Below are 15,238 nucleotides of genomic sequence, written 5' to 3'. Positions count from 1 at the left end.
GAGTCACGAGCGGCAAGGGTGCGTCGGGCGAGCGATGGAGAGTCGCGATGGGGCACGAGGAGGGTGAAGTAGAAGTGCGATGGTGGCGGTCTTTCCTGCGCGAACGGCTGATGAGGTGGCGGAGAAGGATGCAAGGACGACCGGCGATGGCGCGCGAGGACGGTGCTGCGGCGCGAGAACAAAACCGTAGCAGCGTGGGGGCATTGGGAAGAGGGATTATGATTTGTGGTTTTGTACGGTGAATGGTGAGTGGAAGTGAAAATAAATTAGGGTAAGTTTTGATTAAAAAATGCCATTAATGTTAATTAATCAAATTTTGAATTTGAAAAAATAATTTAAAATTAATCATTATTAATTGAGTTGTTCAATTCTTGGCTGGTAGACACTTGACTCCCTATACTTTTCCTTCTTCTAAAATACAGATGTACATACAGTATACATGTAAAATATAAAATAAATATAAATGTCGTCAAAGTGAAAAGATAAATATTTAGTTTCTATATCACATATATATTAGAAACAAAATAAGTTCTGATACTGTAAAATTATTTATAAAAAAAGTCGATTAGTTTAGAATAGGACGGCGAATTATTTGGCCAGTTTTAGAATGCAATCGAACTATGTATCCTTAAATTTAGGTATACAATGAAAGAATTAATACTACATAAGATAAAAATAAAAAATGTAGTGGCGATGGCTTGATGGTCTTTAATGTGAAATTGGAAGAGGCATGTCTGTGCCATGTATTGAGTGTGCGCCGTTAAGAAAAAGTTTATTTATGGAAATGTTAAGTCAGTCGCTAACAATTTTCTGAAGATTCTTTCTTACCAAAAGGGCAAAAACAAAACCCCACGGCAACAACTATATTGGTCCAAATTCTGTTTATGCAGTGGGTCCACCATACACACTAATTCTGTATTTCTAATTTCTTAGCGGACGTTTGGTATATGTCTATCTACCTTGCTGCTAATATTGCATTAAATTATTTAGATCATACTATATATTGTTCTTTGTATCTAAATAGGAATATATTCCATCATAACATTATTGGTAATAATTTGAAAAAAAAAAACTAATTCTTTATTTGACCGGTAATCTAAACTATTAACTATCATTAATCACTAATTTAATTTATCTTAAATAATTAGTAAAAATGAAAGATAATAAGGAATTGGGTAAAGGTGTGTTGAGAATGCACGCATTATTGGAGTGTTAATAGGACAGCGCGCACCTTAATTTCGATCACGTTCCCCTGCTTTGCTTATCTCCCTCACTCCTTTCTTTTCTGCAAAACTCTCTCTTTTCATTCCTTTCACCATTCCCTTTCTTTCTCGCTTCACACCTTTTTCCACGTTGCTTTTTAAACTAAGTAGCATCCATTATTACTCCTGTCAATTACGCCACTATATTCACGTTTTAACTTTACTTGACCTCCATCGAAATCTCAATTACGTGCATTTCACTTTTTCCGCTTCCAGATAAACATACATACACAAGCGGCGAGAGAGATGAACATCTTCTTCTTCGTCGCTTTGGTGTTGTTGTGTGTAGTGACAGTAGCAGCTCCATGGCGGGTTGTCTCCGAAGATAATGAAGAACAACACAGGCTTCTGGTGAACATGACTCTCGTTAAGAACGCTCGTGCCGGCGGTGCTCGTAAGCTTTTTTCTTCTTTTTTTTTTTCTTCTAAAATTCTGTAATTTATTTATTTATTTATTTTGTATTGTTGTTGATTAAGAGGTTGAGAGTTGAAAACTTATTTTTCGTTAGTTTGTTTGGACGGGAGTTTACCGGCTTATCACTTGCATAGGGGATTTGGAGCTGGACTCAATAACTGGCTTCTACAGTTCGAGGTGCACCTTTTCAAACTCTCTCTCCCCTTTTCAAACTCTTGCTTTATTTTCTACCATTTTTTAATAAAAAATTGAAAGAATCAACACTTTCATTAAAATTTAGTCAATATTTACTTATAAAAAATATATAATTTTATACTATATAATTTAGTCTCCTCATACTCATCTAAGAGGTTGCGAGTTTGAGTCAAATTTTTGTTAAAAAAAAATGACTATAAATAATTAAATGTGCTGTTTTTATCACTACTGTTTTATTAAACCAAAAACTTTAATTAGTTCTCGCTTTGTTACAAGCATAAGAGCTTTTTGATGATATTAGATGAGATTAATTCGTCTGTGTTAGTTTTGATGCTACACTATTCATCAATAACATATCGCGTTTAGTTTGTAAATTAGAAAAATACTAATTATTATAACCAATTTTAGAATTAAATCAGGTCCAAATCAACTCAACGAATTAATTTATGTAAAAAGATTGCTCAAATACTCTTAAACACGTATTATTCCATATTTCTAGTCAAGATGAGATTCTACCAAATAATTACATATAAAAATACATTTTAGTATTTTAAATAAGGTAATTAATGAAAATGAAAGTTATGTCTTTTTTAGTCTAACAAAAAATTATTTATTCATAGAAAGTTATTTTACGTGGAGAAGCATTTATTTGAGTAACGCTAGGCTGCTTTGTTTTACGGGTTTAATAATTGTGGTAGACCGGTAGAGTTTGAAAAAGGGGTGGCGATTTTTTACTTCTAGTTTCTGGGGAAATCAAACAAGGGCGATGATGGTTGGTTTCGAAATGCTATACAACTAAGGACCAAAAAAAGCTATAGGACACTGATTTTTCTGTCGTCTATATAGAGTTTTGCGCGCGCACTTCTTTTGTTTCAGTTACCCGCCCCAACAATTCTCATGAATGATGACCTGCTCCTTTTCAATTGGACATAGATTTTTATTATCTTATTTCATGGATTCTTTTACGGATAATAAATATGTAAGAAAAAGCCTAGCGAGCAACTTTATTAAATTATGACCAGCAAAAGAAGAACGAGTAATCCCACATCATAGGATGAAATCTCACACCATTAAAAATATTATTGATGGCTGTCTCTAGGGCTGGAAGTGAGTCAAGCCAGCTCGATAAGCTAAGCTCGTGAGCTGGTGAGCCAAGCTTGAGCTTGGAATTGAGCTCATAAATTAAATGAGCCGAATTTAAGTTTGGATAAGCTCAGCTCATTAGCTCGTGAGCTGGCTGTTTGGTTATCAATGATTCGTGGAAAAATCCTTCTGGTCAATGGCATGTGGGTTATAAATTTGTTTATGAGCTCTTTACAGAAAAGTTGACTTCTCGTTTGAAGGTAGAATATTAATCTACTCAATAATTACTCTTTGAGCTTCATAACTACAACTAATAGATCTATAATCCCCATTTCTCCTAAAATGTTCATTGGCAGAAGGAAAGAAGGAAAAAGTGGGACAAGAAAAACCAGGAGGAAATTGCTAACGCTGTAAAACAACTTGATGATTTTGATCAGGTTTAATCGAAATTTGCTTCATTCTTATATATGCTAACATCATTTCAGATTTGATAATAATATTTTTGCTTAGTAGGCATTAGGCATCACATATTACAAAGGCAACCTGCTGCAAGTGTTCTGTTAGTAAATTAAAACACTTATTTTCTTAGTATTCTGTTTTGTACACATGGCTGCCTCTTTTTTTTTTGGGATGAAGTTGCAAGAGTTTCTTCTAATTTTGTGCACAGCTAATTATCTCTAAACCTTCTGTTGATATCAGTTGTGTCTCTGCATTCTATTATATCTTCTAATTCAAATCACTAAAAATATGACATGTTATTTTAGCAACATGTCAAGATAGAAGATGCTGAACTTACAAAGGCTCGTGAAGATCTCCAAAATAGGCTTGATCTTCTGAGAAAACAATCTGAGGTGGGTGCCAAACATGTTACTTTGTGTTCTTCTTGTTTAATTGCCCACTATTTTCTTAGCATATACTCAATTGATTTTCATACAAAAAGGCAAAAATGTTCTGTGTTTCAGAGCTATGATGATAAAGGGCCTGTCATAGATGTTGTTGTCTGGCATGATGGAGAGGTTTGGAGGGTTGCTCTTGACACACAAAATATTGAGGATGATCCAGAATGTGGGAAGCTTGCTAACTTTGTACCCTTAACTAATTACAGGTACATTTGGTTGCTAGTGTTTTTGTTCATCTTAACTTTTTGTCTAGTTGATTGCTTGCTTGCAAAAACATCTCATGCAATTGGCTGATGCTCATCTGTTTACAATGATTTTCTACTTAAAAATTCTCTGTGCTATTTCACTTCTCAAATTGATTAACCTTATGCTTTGTTAATCATGATATCCTGTTGAGTTATTTCATTTATGAATTTTGTTTCTTGTGTTAGTCATACTTCAAAAGAATGTCCCATCCCTCTTATTATCTCTTCTGCTTTCTGTCACAAGTTATGCCATAAAAAATAATACAAATGAAGGAAACTATTATTTTATACAAAAGCAGCAGCCCACTAATTAAGCAAGAAGATCAGGGGTAACCCAGCTTTATTGTAGATGAGATGTTTTTGAATTAAATGGTCAATTGGGACTAGAAATTAATGTGGTTTGGCTGTTGAACCAATTACCATTTTAGCTCTTATCAGTAAGGTGGGTATTAAAATTTCAAATGTTCCGAATGCCAACAAGTTATTATGTCCTATTTTTCAGGATTGACAGGAAGTATGGTGTCTTCAGCAAATTAGATGCGTGTACATTTGTTGTGAATGTCTATAATGATGGAAAAGTTGTAAGTATTGTAACAGATAGCTCCCCTCATGGTACCCATGTTGCTGGTATAGCTGCTGCTTTCCACCCAGAGGTACAGATGTCATTTTATCCATATAGTGCAATTCATATGCTAAATACCGTAAATTATGATATATAGTATATTGGTTAGGAACCCTTGTTGAATGGAGTTGCACCTGGAGCTCAACTAATATCTTGTAAAATCGGGGACTCTCGCTTAGGTTCTATGGAAACTGGAACTGGTTTGACTCGGGCATTAATAGCTGCTGTGGAGGTTTGTCAAACGCTTTTCCCTCATTATCTGATTATACTGGATATTTGAACAATTGAAACAGATTTGTCCTTGTTATTTGTGTTTGACAACTAATTTTGTGGTTGTATTTTCTATTGCTTGCTATAAATAACACATTAAAGCAAGGCCACTGTCAATTTATTTTGCAGCATAAATGTGATCTTATCAACATGAGTTATGGTGAGCCAACATTGCTGCCAGACTATGGACGCTTTGTCGACCTTGTGAATGAAGTATCTTCTGAGACTTTGATTTTAACTTGCCTGTTGTATCTTTCTGCTGATATTTTCCATCCTCTAAGCTGTGGATATTCTGAATCATTTACATCTAGGCTGTAAACAAGCACCGTCTGATATTTGTTAGCAGTGCTGGTAATAGTGGGCCAGCATTGAACACAGTCGGTGCTCCTGGTGGTACATCTTCAAGTATCATTGGTGTTGGTGCTTATGTTTCTCCTGCTATGGCTGCTGGTGCTCATTCTGTTGTTGAATCTCCATCCGAGGGAATTGAATACACTTGGTATATTTATTCCGGAAATTTTCTAATTGAATGACTTCCTATACCGTTTTCTTTTTAATTAACTTAGTTCTTTTGGCTTTGTATCATTGGATGATTGATGGAAACAATTTTCAGGTCTAGTCGAGGACCAACAACTGATGGAGACCTTGGTGTCTGTATAAGTGCTCCTGGTGCTGCTGTTGCTCCAGTTCCTATGTGGACACTTCAACGGCGCATGCTCATGAATGGGACATCAATGGCATCACCATCAGCCTGTGGGGGAATTGCATTGCTCATTAGTGCAATGAAGGTTCAAGCATTGGAAATATTATTTAAATTGTATAATTGATTTTTATACTTTGCTCATTTATCTATAATTCTGATGTGTATGATCTGCATGTAGGCTGAGGGAATTAATGTGAGTCCATATAGTGTGAGGAAGGCCCTGGAGAATACATCTGTTCCTATAGGCAATTCACCTGAGGATAAATTATCCACTGGGCAAGGGCTTATGCAAGTTGACAAGTTCGATATGTTTCCTTGTCTTCTCTTTTATGGAAAATTTAGTATATAGTATTTTATAAGATTTGGCATTGATCTAAATCAAATACTGAATGACAGGTGTTATGAATATATTAAGCAATGTCACAATATTCCATGTGTTTGGTATCAAGTAAACATCAAGCAATCTGGAAAAACAAGTGAGTTAACATTCTTTTTGTAAATATATTCGGAGAAGGCAATAGATGTGCTGATTGCCTGGCGTGTAAAAGTTTAGAATTAGATACAGGGTTCCACTTTTGGGATAGTCCTCCAAAAGAGGTAGTAGCTTTTTTGTCTGATGATAAACAAGGGGTAGCCTTGCCCCGCTTAGTTTGTAACTAGGTCTCTCTTTTTCTGGGTTTCTTTTACCCCGTTTCTAAACCCAAAAAAAAAAAAAAGAAATATTCTCTCCTGAGCATATCACCTTTCTTCCCTATATGAGAAACAAGAGAAGGGAACTCAATATCTTTTAACTTCCCTTATGCATTTATTTGTGCTTGTTCAAATGGTGCTGCATGTTTTGTACTTATAAATAACTAACTCATTCGGGGGGAAGTGTTTCTGATATTCTGTTATTTATTAAGAGTTATAATGCTCATGATAAGACACAAGTAAAAACTGGAAGTTAGAGAAAAGAATATTGGCTTTACAACAATGATGAAGATTTTTGTTAATTGAAATATTAATTCAATTGGACACAAGGGAAAACTTAAGAAAAATTTTTAGTGTGGCGAAAGACAAGGAATATCACCATTCTCCTATGTGAATAGAATTGCAGCATTTGCAGGAAAACTGTTGATTAGTGAAAAGTAAATTCAGTTATTAATGAATTCTAACCTATCACTAGAATCATATTCAAATGCTGCTGCACCTATAGACTATAGTGAAATTCTAACTAAAGGCATGTATCGAAGCTCAAAAATTATATTCCTTCATATGATTGCTGATTGCAGATCCTTCTTCACGGGGCATCTACCTGAGGGAGGCTAGTGCTTTCCAACAATCTACTGAGGTGAGAGCATAATCAGCTTGTTGTCCATTGATGATCAAAGCATATCTTTAGGTCAGATATTTGAAAACTGTGATGTGAAAATGGATTAAAGATTGGAATGTGGGAAAACTAATAAATGATGGGTGATGACTGTGCATTTTCTAATTCTAATAAACTCTTGGATGAAATAACAAAAAAATGTTGAATTCATGAACAATATTAGTGTACCTTCTGAGGTGATAAAAGGACAAGAGTAGTGTTTGCTTAGATTTAGTTTGTTAACAGAAATTGTTGATGAGGCATGTAATGAAACTTGATAACAGTCTCACAATTGTTCTTTTGCTGGTGTAATTGCTGATAAGTGCAATGTTGTTTGCCAAATCTATTCACAGTTTGTTCTAAGTTAATTGTAAATTTTAGTTTGTGCTCAAATGGCAATTTACTTTATGACTTGTATTTACAGTGGACAGTGGAAGTTGATCCAAAATTTCATGAAGATGCCAACAAAATTGAAGAATTGGCTGTGTTTGAGGAGCACATTGAATTACATTCTACAGATAGCTCAGTTGTGAAAGCCCCTGATTATCTACTGCTCACTCATAATGGTCGTACCTTCAAGTTAGTCAGTGTTCCTTCACCGTTATGTTTTCAGTTTTAGGGTACATGGCCATTTATTTAAAATGCAAGTGTTGCTCATGAGATCATCTTTTCTGGGGAATTTTTTTTTTCTTTGTTTTCCTGATATCATAGTGTTGTTCTTGAACTATTATTAGGTCACATGAACATTTGATTTAGGGGGTCAGAAAATGACATAATTATTTGGTGAAAAGAACTGGGTTCTCTATGCTACTTTGATATATCATCCGTAAAATTGTCTTATTAATATCTCCAACTTCCGCATCCATCACCCTTAAACTATTCTGCTTAAATGCAGTTATTCCATCAACACTTTATGCTTCTTAATTTTTATTTTTCAACTAAGTTTCTGTCTGATGACACTTTTCAGTTTTGCTTTATTAGTAACTTACAAGTTATCTTCTACTTTCAGCGTAATTGTTGATCCTACTAATTTAGCTGATGGTCTGCATTATTATGAGGTCTACGGTATTGACTGCAAAGCACCATGGCGCGGTCCTCTTTTCAGAATTCCAGTTACTATAACCAAGCCTGTGGCTGTTACTAATAGACCTCCACAAGTTTCATTTTCAAAGATGTTATTCCAGTCAGGTGTGCTTTAGTCAATTAAGTTTATTTCTATGCTTCTTTCTGCTGGTGACTTAATGGTTTTCAAATTTTGAGATTATGTATAATGCATTGAGATCATGTTGTGTAGGCTGTTTCCCAGTTGTCTTTTATTTTCTCTAATAAAGAAAGTGTTATTGGACACCTTACTTTGTCTTGAAATTGTTTTATCATATGGCATTTGTCATTCTGGTCGAGTTTCTGTTCTCTAGTTGTCTTAAAAGCAATAATTGTGTTAAAATTTTTTGCTTCGTTAGGCCATGTAGAAAGGAAATATATAGAAGTGCCACATGGTGCATCTTGGGTTGAGGGAACCATGAACACAGCAAGTTTTGATACAACGAGAAGATTTTTCGTGGATGCTGTTCAGGTACAACTTGCAGCTCGAAACTGTAAAGATTTGTCTGGACCATTTCTTTGACATGCTTGCTGTGTCCAGATATGTCCATTGCATAGACCGTTGACATGGAGGAGTGTGATGACTTTTTCTTCCCCTGCTGCCAAAAGCTTCGCCTTCAAGGTTGTAGGTGGTCAAACATTGGAACTAGTCATAGCTCAGTTTTGGTCAAGTGGCATAGGGAGTCAAGAGACTACAAGTGTGGATCTGAAGGTGATACAATTCATATTTGTATGAAGAATTTATTTTCTGTGTCCAAAGTTTTGGATAAATCTTCCTTTCTCTTCCCATCTCCCCCCTCCCTCTTTTCTCTTCAAATTAAGCTGGATCTCTCGGTTTTTTGAATTGGCCAAGCCACTAACCCACATTATGTAGTCAAAAGATACAATCTTGCTAATTTTAATAAAATTCTAGGTTATGTTTCATGGTGTAAAAGTCAACCAAGAGGAAATTGTACTTGATGGGAGTGAAGCACCAGTTAGAATTAATGCTGAAGCATTACTGGCATCTGAGAGACTTGCACCTTTAGCAATACTAAACAAGGTTTCCTTGTAAAGTTTGTTTCCTTCTTGTTCTGTACCATTGTGCTTGTGATGTTGGACAGTAAAGAGGTTAACTTTTCTCCTAATTTGTGTTGAACTTACAGATAAGGATCCCTTATAGACCAACAGATGCTAAGATTAGTGCACTTACGACTGATCGTGACAAACTTCCCTCTGGAAAGCAGATACTTGCACTGACACTAACGTGAGTACTCCATTACGTGTTTCATTATATTTGAATGTTTAGATTGTCTTTTCTTATTATTCTGATGTTTCAGATACAAGATCAAATTGGAAGATGGAGCTGAAGTAACACCTCAAATTCCAGTCCTGAATGACAGGATATATGACACTAAATTTGAGTCTCAATTTTATATGATTTCTGATTCAAATAAGGTATTATAATTTCATCCTAGAGATGAGAGTAACTGAGTAAGGGGTGTTGATTGTTTTTCATTCAGAAACCATTTGTCATGTGCAAAATAAGCTTATTGCAATTAATTTTCATTTTTGCAAATTCTGATCATAGCGTGTATATTCAAGTGGAGATGCCTACCCGAACTCCAAAAAACTTCCCAAGGGAGAATACAATGTAAGGCTATATGTGAGGTACGATTCTTTCTGCTCATGTATATTTGATGATCACCCATCCTTGTTTTCTCTATGTTGTTCTTGTTGATAATCTTTGAAGTAGACGTCTAATTTCACCATAAGACTGGCTAAAGATAAAAGATTGCCAAATATTTTTATGAAGGGTCTATCTAGTGTAGGACTCAGCACCCCGTCTTGCGCCTAAGATTGGGCATTTGAAGAGTTGAAATTTACAAAACTATACATCTATCTTTGCATGTTTGAAATCAATTTTGCGAATTTTCATAAATAAACTAACTTATGTTGTTTTTGGACTTGAAACCTTGATTTAGTTAGTAATTCCTGCAATAAGAAAACTGGAATTCTTTTTGTAAGTTGAATGTTGCTAGGCTTTTCATAAGACGGACACATGAAGGTGCATCAAACGTGATCCTATACTCATGATGTATTTTTTTCCCCAGGCATGAGAACTTGCAGATTTTAGAGAAGATGAAGCAATTGGTGTTATTCATCGAGCGAAATTTTGAAGATAAGGTAGTTCACTAGTTTGTCATATTCTTAGAGACAATCTTATGTTATACCAACATTGATATCTTTAGTGTTTACTACAATTGCATTTGTCATTACATGACGGTAAGTTTTTTTAATGGATTTCAAGTGTTTCTCTGGCTAATGGGCTACTCAATGCACAAAGTTTTTTTACTGTGCAACTTCCCGAAATATGTGGTTTACAATATGATTTACAAATAGAAATCCTGAAGTTATATATATATTTTCCAGGATGTTATCCGACTACCCTTTTTCTCCCAACCTGATGGTCCACTTATAGGAAATGGTTCCTTTAAGTCTTCAACATTAGTTCCAGGGTATGTTATTGGATTATAGTCCCTACCTGCTTCTGATTTTAGCGCCATCTTGTGTTGTGGTGATGACATTTGCTTATTGTCAGTATGAAAGAAGGATTTTATCTGGGTCCACCACCATTGGACAAAATCCCCAAGGTATCTTGTATTCTTGTTGACTTCTTAGGTAATTCGTTGGATTATTGACAGTAGTAACAACATTTGAAGTATTTCAACAGAATGCTCCTCAAGGATCTGTATTAGTGGGAGCAATATCATATGGGAAACTATCGTTTGCTGGTCTCGGGGAGCAGAAGAATCCGGAGAAGCTTCCTGTATCACATCGGGTTTCTTATATAGTTCCTCCAAATAAGGTTTGAACTAGCTCCGAGCTCTGCTGAAGTGGTATCTACTATCTTATTTGGTGTGAATTAATATCTACTTGCGTTTTCCTATATCTTTTGTTGAAAGATTGAAGAAGAAAAGGGGAAAAGTTCTTCCCTAGCTTCCAAGAAGACAGTTTCTGAACGTTTAGAAGAAGAGGTATGTGAATCATAGTTCAGCAGAAGTGCTTCCTTATTTTTAATCCTATCATGTATTTCACACATTTTTTGGGCATTACTAGGCATGCTACTTTTGCATTTGTCTTTACTTAAGCATGTTTAGGTGTACCAATTAACAAAAGAAAAATAGAAATTTTGTTGATAGTTTAGACTTAGATTATTTTGATTGTTTTCTTGTTCAATTGCTTTTGTGTTTTTGTTCGTTTTTATATGCTTTGTAGGACTCATGATGACCTTTTTGTACTTTCCTATTCTCTCTTAAGAATACTTTTATTTTATCATAACTTTTTAGTAATTTATTAATAGAACGATAGATTTGGTTGAAATGGATAGATGGTATTTACCCCTGTTTATGTCCATCACAATTTAAAAATATGCCTACTGCCTGTATGTAGCAAGCTATTGTAACAACACCATGTGAACACTTTGGAGTTCAGAGGGTTTACCTTTTTCATCTGTGTCTGAAATCTCTTTATTAAACATTCCCTTAGTTCTTATTTTTCACGATATAGATATAGTAGATTCCATATTGTATTTCTTCGGTCCTACTGTACTTTATGTTTGCTTGACTTGTCCACCAGGTAAGAGATGCAAAAATGAAAGTTCTTGGAGGCCTAAAACAAGAAAATGATGAAGAGCTTTTGGAATGGAAGAAGTTGTCTGACTCTCTCAAAGTGAGCATTGAATTTTATTTGAACTTTCACTTTTTGGTAGTTGCTGGCTTCATTGATTTCTTTTATAAGTTTCAATTCATTTGATCATCTTTTGCAAGATTACTGATGTATTTTGTTTTATGTTAATAAGAAATTATATACACTTGTTTGTTCTCTGCATTCTAGATTAAAATGGAATGATACAAAATTTATCATGTTTTCTTGCAGTCTGAATACCCAAAGTACACTCCATTGCTTGCAAAGATTTTGGAAGGTTTAGTTTCGAGGAGTAATATCAAAGATAAACTACAACATCATGAAGAGGTGAAAATTGGCAGAACTAAAGTTTTGTTGTTAGTTATTCAGTTTGATAGTAAATGAATATAAAGGGCTGATCATATGACAAACGTGAATATGCTTTGCAGGTAATTGATGCAGCAAATGCGGTGATTGACAGTATTGAGACAGAGGAGTTGGCAAAATTTTTGGCCCTAAAACATGATCAAGATGACGACGAAGCGGAGGTGCTCATCCTTGTTCCCAGTACTTTTAGTTACTCTGTCATCTCTCTCTCTGTATATGAAAAAGGAATTTGGCATAATTAATAATAATGATATGATAGAGTAAACATCTTTACACTGATAGCATATATGCCAATGTTAAACCATTAAATTTATTAAGAATGATCATTCCATGTGGAAAGATGTTATCATATTACAACTTACATATGGTATTTTCATTTCACAACTTGTTGAACGATACTTTTAATCTCTCTGTAGAAAAAGAAGAAAGAGATGGAATTAACCCGTGATCATTTAGCAGAGACACTTTACCAAAAGGGCCTTTCATTGGCAGAACTTGAGTCTTTGAAGGTTAGAGCTTTTTATCTTCTTTAAAGCAATGGTTTACATTTTCAGGCAATTTTGATGTCCACACTGCATAAGAAAGCGAAATACCATGCAGTATTGTCTATCAAATACTGACTTGACTTGGTGCATATTGTCAAAGGAGGTGGATAAAACTGACGAGCAGTCTAAGGATGACAGCACTATCCGTCCGAACTTGTTTGAAGAGAATTTTAATGAATTGAAGAAATGGGTTGATCTGAAGAGCAAAAAATATGGAATCCTCTTGGTGACAAATGAGAAGCGTAAGCAGAGGCTTGGGACAGCATTGAAGGTATTTGCTTTTTCCTAAAGAATTCTACTCTTTTCTTTGCATTGATGATTAGTACTTTAGGTTCTGTTTCGGGTTCTAATCTTATCTGGTGCTGTCATCCGCTTGATTCAGGTGTTGACGGACATAATTCAAGACGACGCTGAGCCTGCTAAGAAGAAATTCTATGAACTAAAGCTGTCTTTGATTGAGGAGATGGGATGGTCTCATGTGGCTACATATGAGAGACAATGGATGCTCGTGCGTTTTCCACCAAGTTTGCCTCTTTTCTAGGATCATTCTGTGCAACAATGAGCTATGCATTTTTGCTCCATAATCTTCAAATGTGATAACAATTCATGCAACATTGAACTCAGCATTTTACTCCTCAAGCTTGCAGTGGACTTGGATATGATATTACAGAGTCTGGATCATGAATATCATTTTAAACATACTGGCATGGCCACTGTCTTAAGTGTGTGAGAACCTTGCCATTCGAAAACAACACGAATATCATTCATACCAATTGTATAATTACACACTACATAGTTGATTCTTCCCATAGAGTTGTTTGGAATTCATAATCTAATGCCTCTATGGCCATTTTAAGAATAGTTGAATGGAGTTTTCTGTCTTTGATTCTAAATTCTTTGCCTGAATGATGATCAGCAATAAAAGTAGAACCATGTGAATTGCATTAACAATGGCCATTGGTCGATAGAATTTTAGAAACACACACTTTGTACTATATAATGTAATTTTTTCAACTAAAGAAAATTTTTAAGTTGATATGTGTTTCTATCAACTTAAAAATTTTCTTTAGTTGAAAAATAAACTAAATTATATCGATCATAACATAGTACAATACAGTGACTGCTAATAAACCGAGTTTTCATTTCCTCAGATTTTAAGCAATCAAAGGATAGAGAATCTAAGAGGAAGGTAATCATCATGTCATGTGTGTAGGGTTTGAAACTCAAGCTTCCACGTGTTAAACATGAAAATAAAGCTGTTAATGGAAGCTAATCTAAAGTTGAGTAGTTTTTCTAACATAAACAATTGAGGTTTATTATGCAAGATGCAGCACAAACAAAAGAAATACATGGAAGATGCTAAAGTAGAGTTTCACGTTATATATGAAGACGCTTATAATTATAAAATATAATTGAGTTGCTTCCATTCAATTCTAAAATAATATCATAGTTATCCTCCTTTGCATATTATTGGAGCAACAACAAATGTTGATTTTGTGATGCAAACTTTACACTCCACATGTTATACAACCAATAAAGCAACACATATCTTAATTCTTTTTCTGATAAATAATGTTGTTCAATGTTTTCTCTCTTCATTATTAAGTTGTCTTGAATATATAGATGGAATTATTGATGAGGACTATAATTGGATCTCATGTGACAAAAAGGTTCGAAATTTGTACTACAACTAACATCTTTCACATTTTTCTTTTAAGGAAAAATATATAATAACAGATAGAGAGCAATATCATTGAAAGTGTCACATTATTTGATTTTGGATTTCGGCCGTTTACCTATCATTTAAAAAGATATATGCATTAACAAACAAAATAAAGCCTAATTATATTCTGACAAAAAATTAAAATAATAAGAATAAAAATAAACAAAAACTACCAATATTAAATAACGTGTGGTGTTCCACTTGCCACTTGCTTTCTCCCTCTGCTCTTAGTTGTTTACTTTATTTCCTTCATGCATATTTTTCCTGCTATATATGATTGACAATGACAAATCAGTCCCTAGCTCTCTTATGGAGCAAACTAGTTTTCTCTTCTTTTTTTGGTGGATTGGGTGAATCTCACTGGGAGTGTGTGATAATGACTTATGAGTTATGACCCTTCAACACGGAAATCGTCCCATTCTTTGAACCTTATGGAATAAAATTATGCACGTTTAATTTAAACATTTTATTTTCATTTTATATATTTTTTCATGGAAGAATATATTTATTTTCACTAAGGTTGGAAATGTTAATTATTTAGCCCCCTTTCCCCTGTCCGTGCAAAAACTACCGTCACTCTATAATTAATTCCTGGTATCATAATAAGAATTAATTTTAGGTGTTCATGTGAAGTTGATAATTAAGAATGATTCAATAATTTAATTGATTTGACTAAATTTTCATCAAACAATTTTTAATTATTAATTTTATATAAAGTTGACTGTATTTAAATTTTTACTTTAAATTTTAATATAATATATTAAATTAACTCAAC

The 15,238-nt window shown here is 34.3% G+C and overlaps 1 protein-coding gene and 1 long non-coding RNA gene across 2 annotated transcripts; both read left to right on the top strand.

The window, feature by feature from the left end:
* Positions 1,188 to 2,777, top strand: LOC110266479. The gene is made up of 2 exons (XR_002353887.1): positions 1,188 to 1,656; positions 1,771 to 2,777. It is a non-coding gene; the product is annotated as an uncharacterized LOC110266479 (long non-coding RNA).
* Positions 3,112 to 13,633, top strand: LOC107617711 (tripeptidyl-peptidase 2; the record flags this gene model as incomplete). Its single annotated transcript, XM_016319551.1, is given in 31 exon segments — positions 3,112 to 3,214; positions 3,311 to 3,391; positions 3,719 to 3,805; positions 3,917 to 4,059; positions 4,601 to 4,751; positions 4,830 to 4,952; positions 5,120 to 5,203; positions 5,302 to 5,489; positions 5,604 to 5,778; positions 5,872 to 5,993; positions 6,090 to 6,169; positions 6,965 to 7,023; positions 7,466 to 7,620; positions 8,051 to 8,229; positions 8,502 to 8,614; positions 8,684 to 8,854; positions 9,056 to 9,184; positions 9,288 to 9,388; positions 9,462 to 9,579; positions 9,713 to 9,792; positions 10,236 to 10,308; positions 10,555 to 10,640; positions 10,724 to 10,775; positions 10,856 to 10,990; positions 11,088 to 11,159; positions 11,761 to 11,853; positions 12,061 to 12,156; positions 12,258 to 12,356; positions 12,612 to 12,704; positions 12,841 to 13,011; positions 13,123 to 13,633. Coding segments are annotated over 31 exon segments (3,571 nt in total), but the record flags the coding sequence as incomplete, so codon positions are not given.

This window comes from Arachis ipaensis, chromosome B09 (assembly GCF_000816755.2).
Source record: "Arachis ipaensis cultivar K30076 chromosome B09, Araip1.1, whole genome shotgun sequence".
NCBI lineage: Eukaryota > Viridiplantae > Streptophyta > Magnoliopsida > Fabales > Fabaceae > Arachis > Arachis ipaensis.
This window is presented reverse-complemented; position numbering and strand designations above follow the sequence as displayed.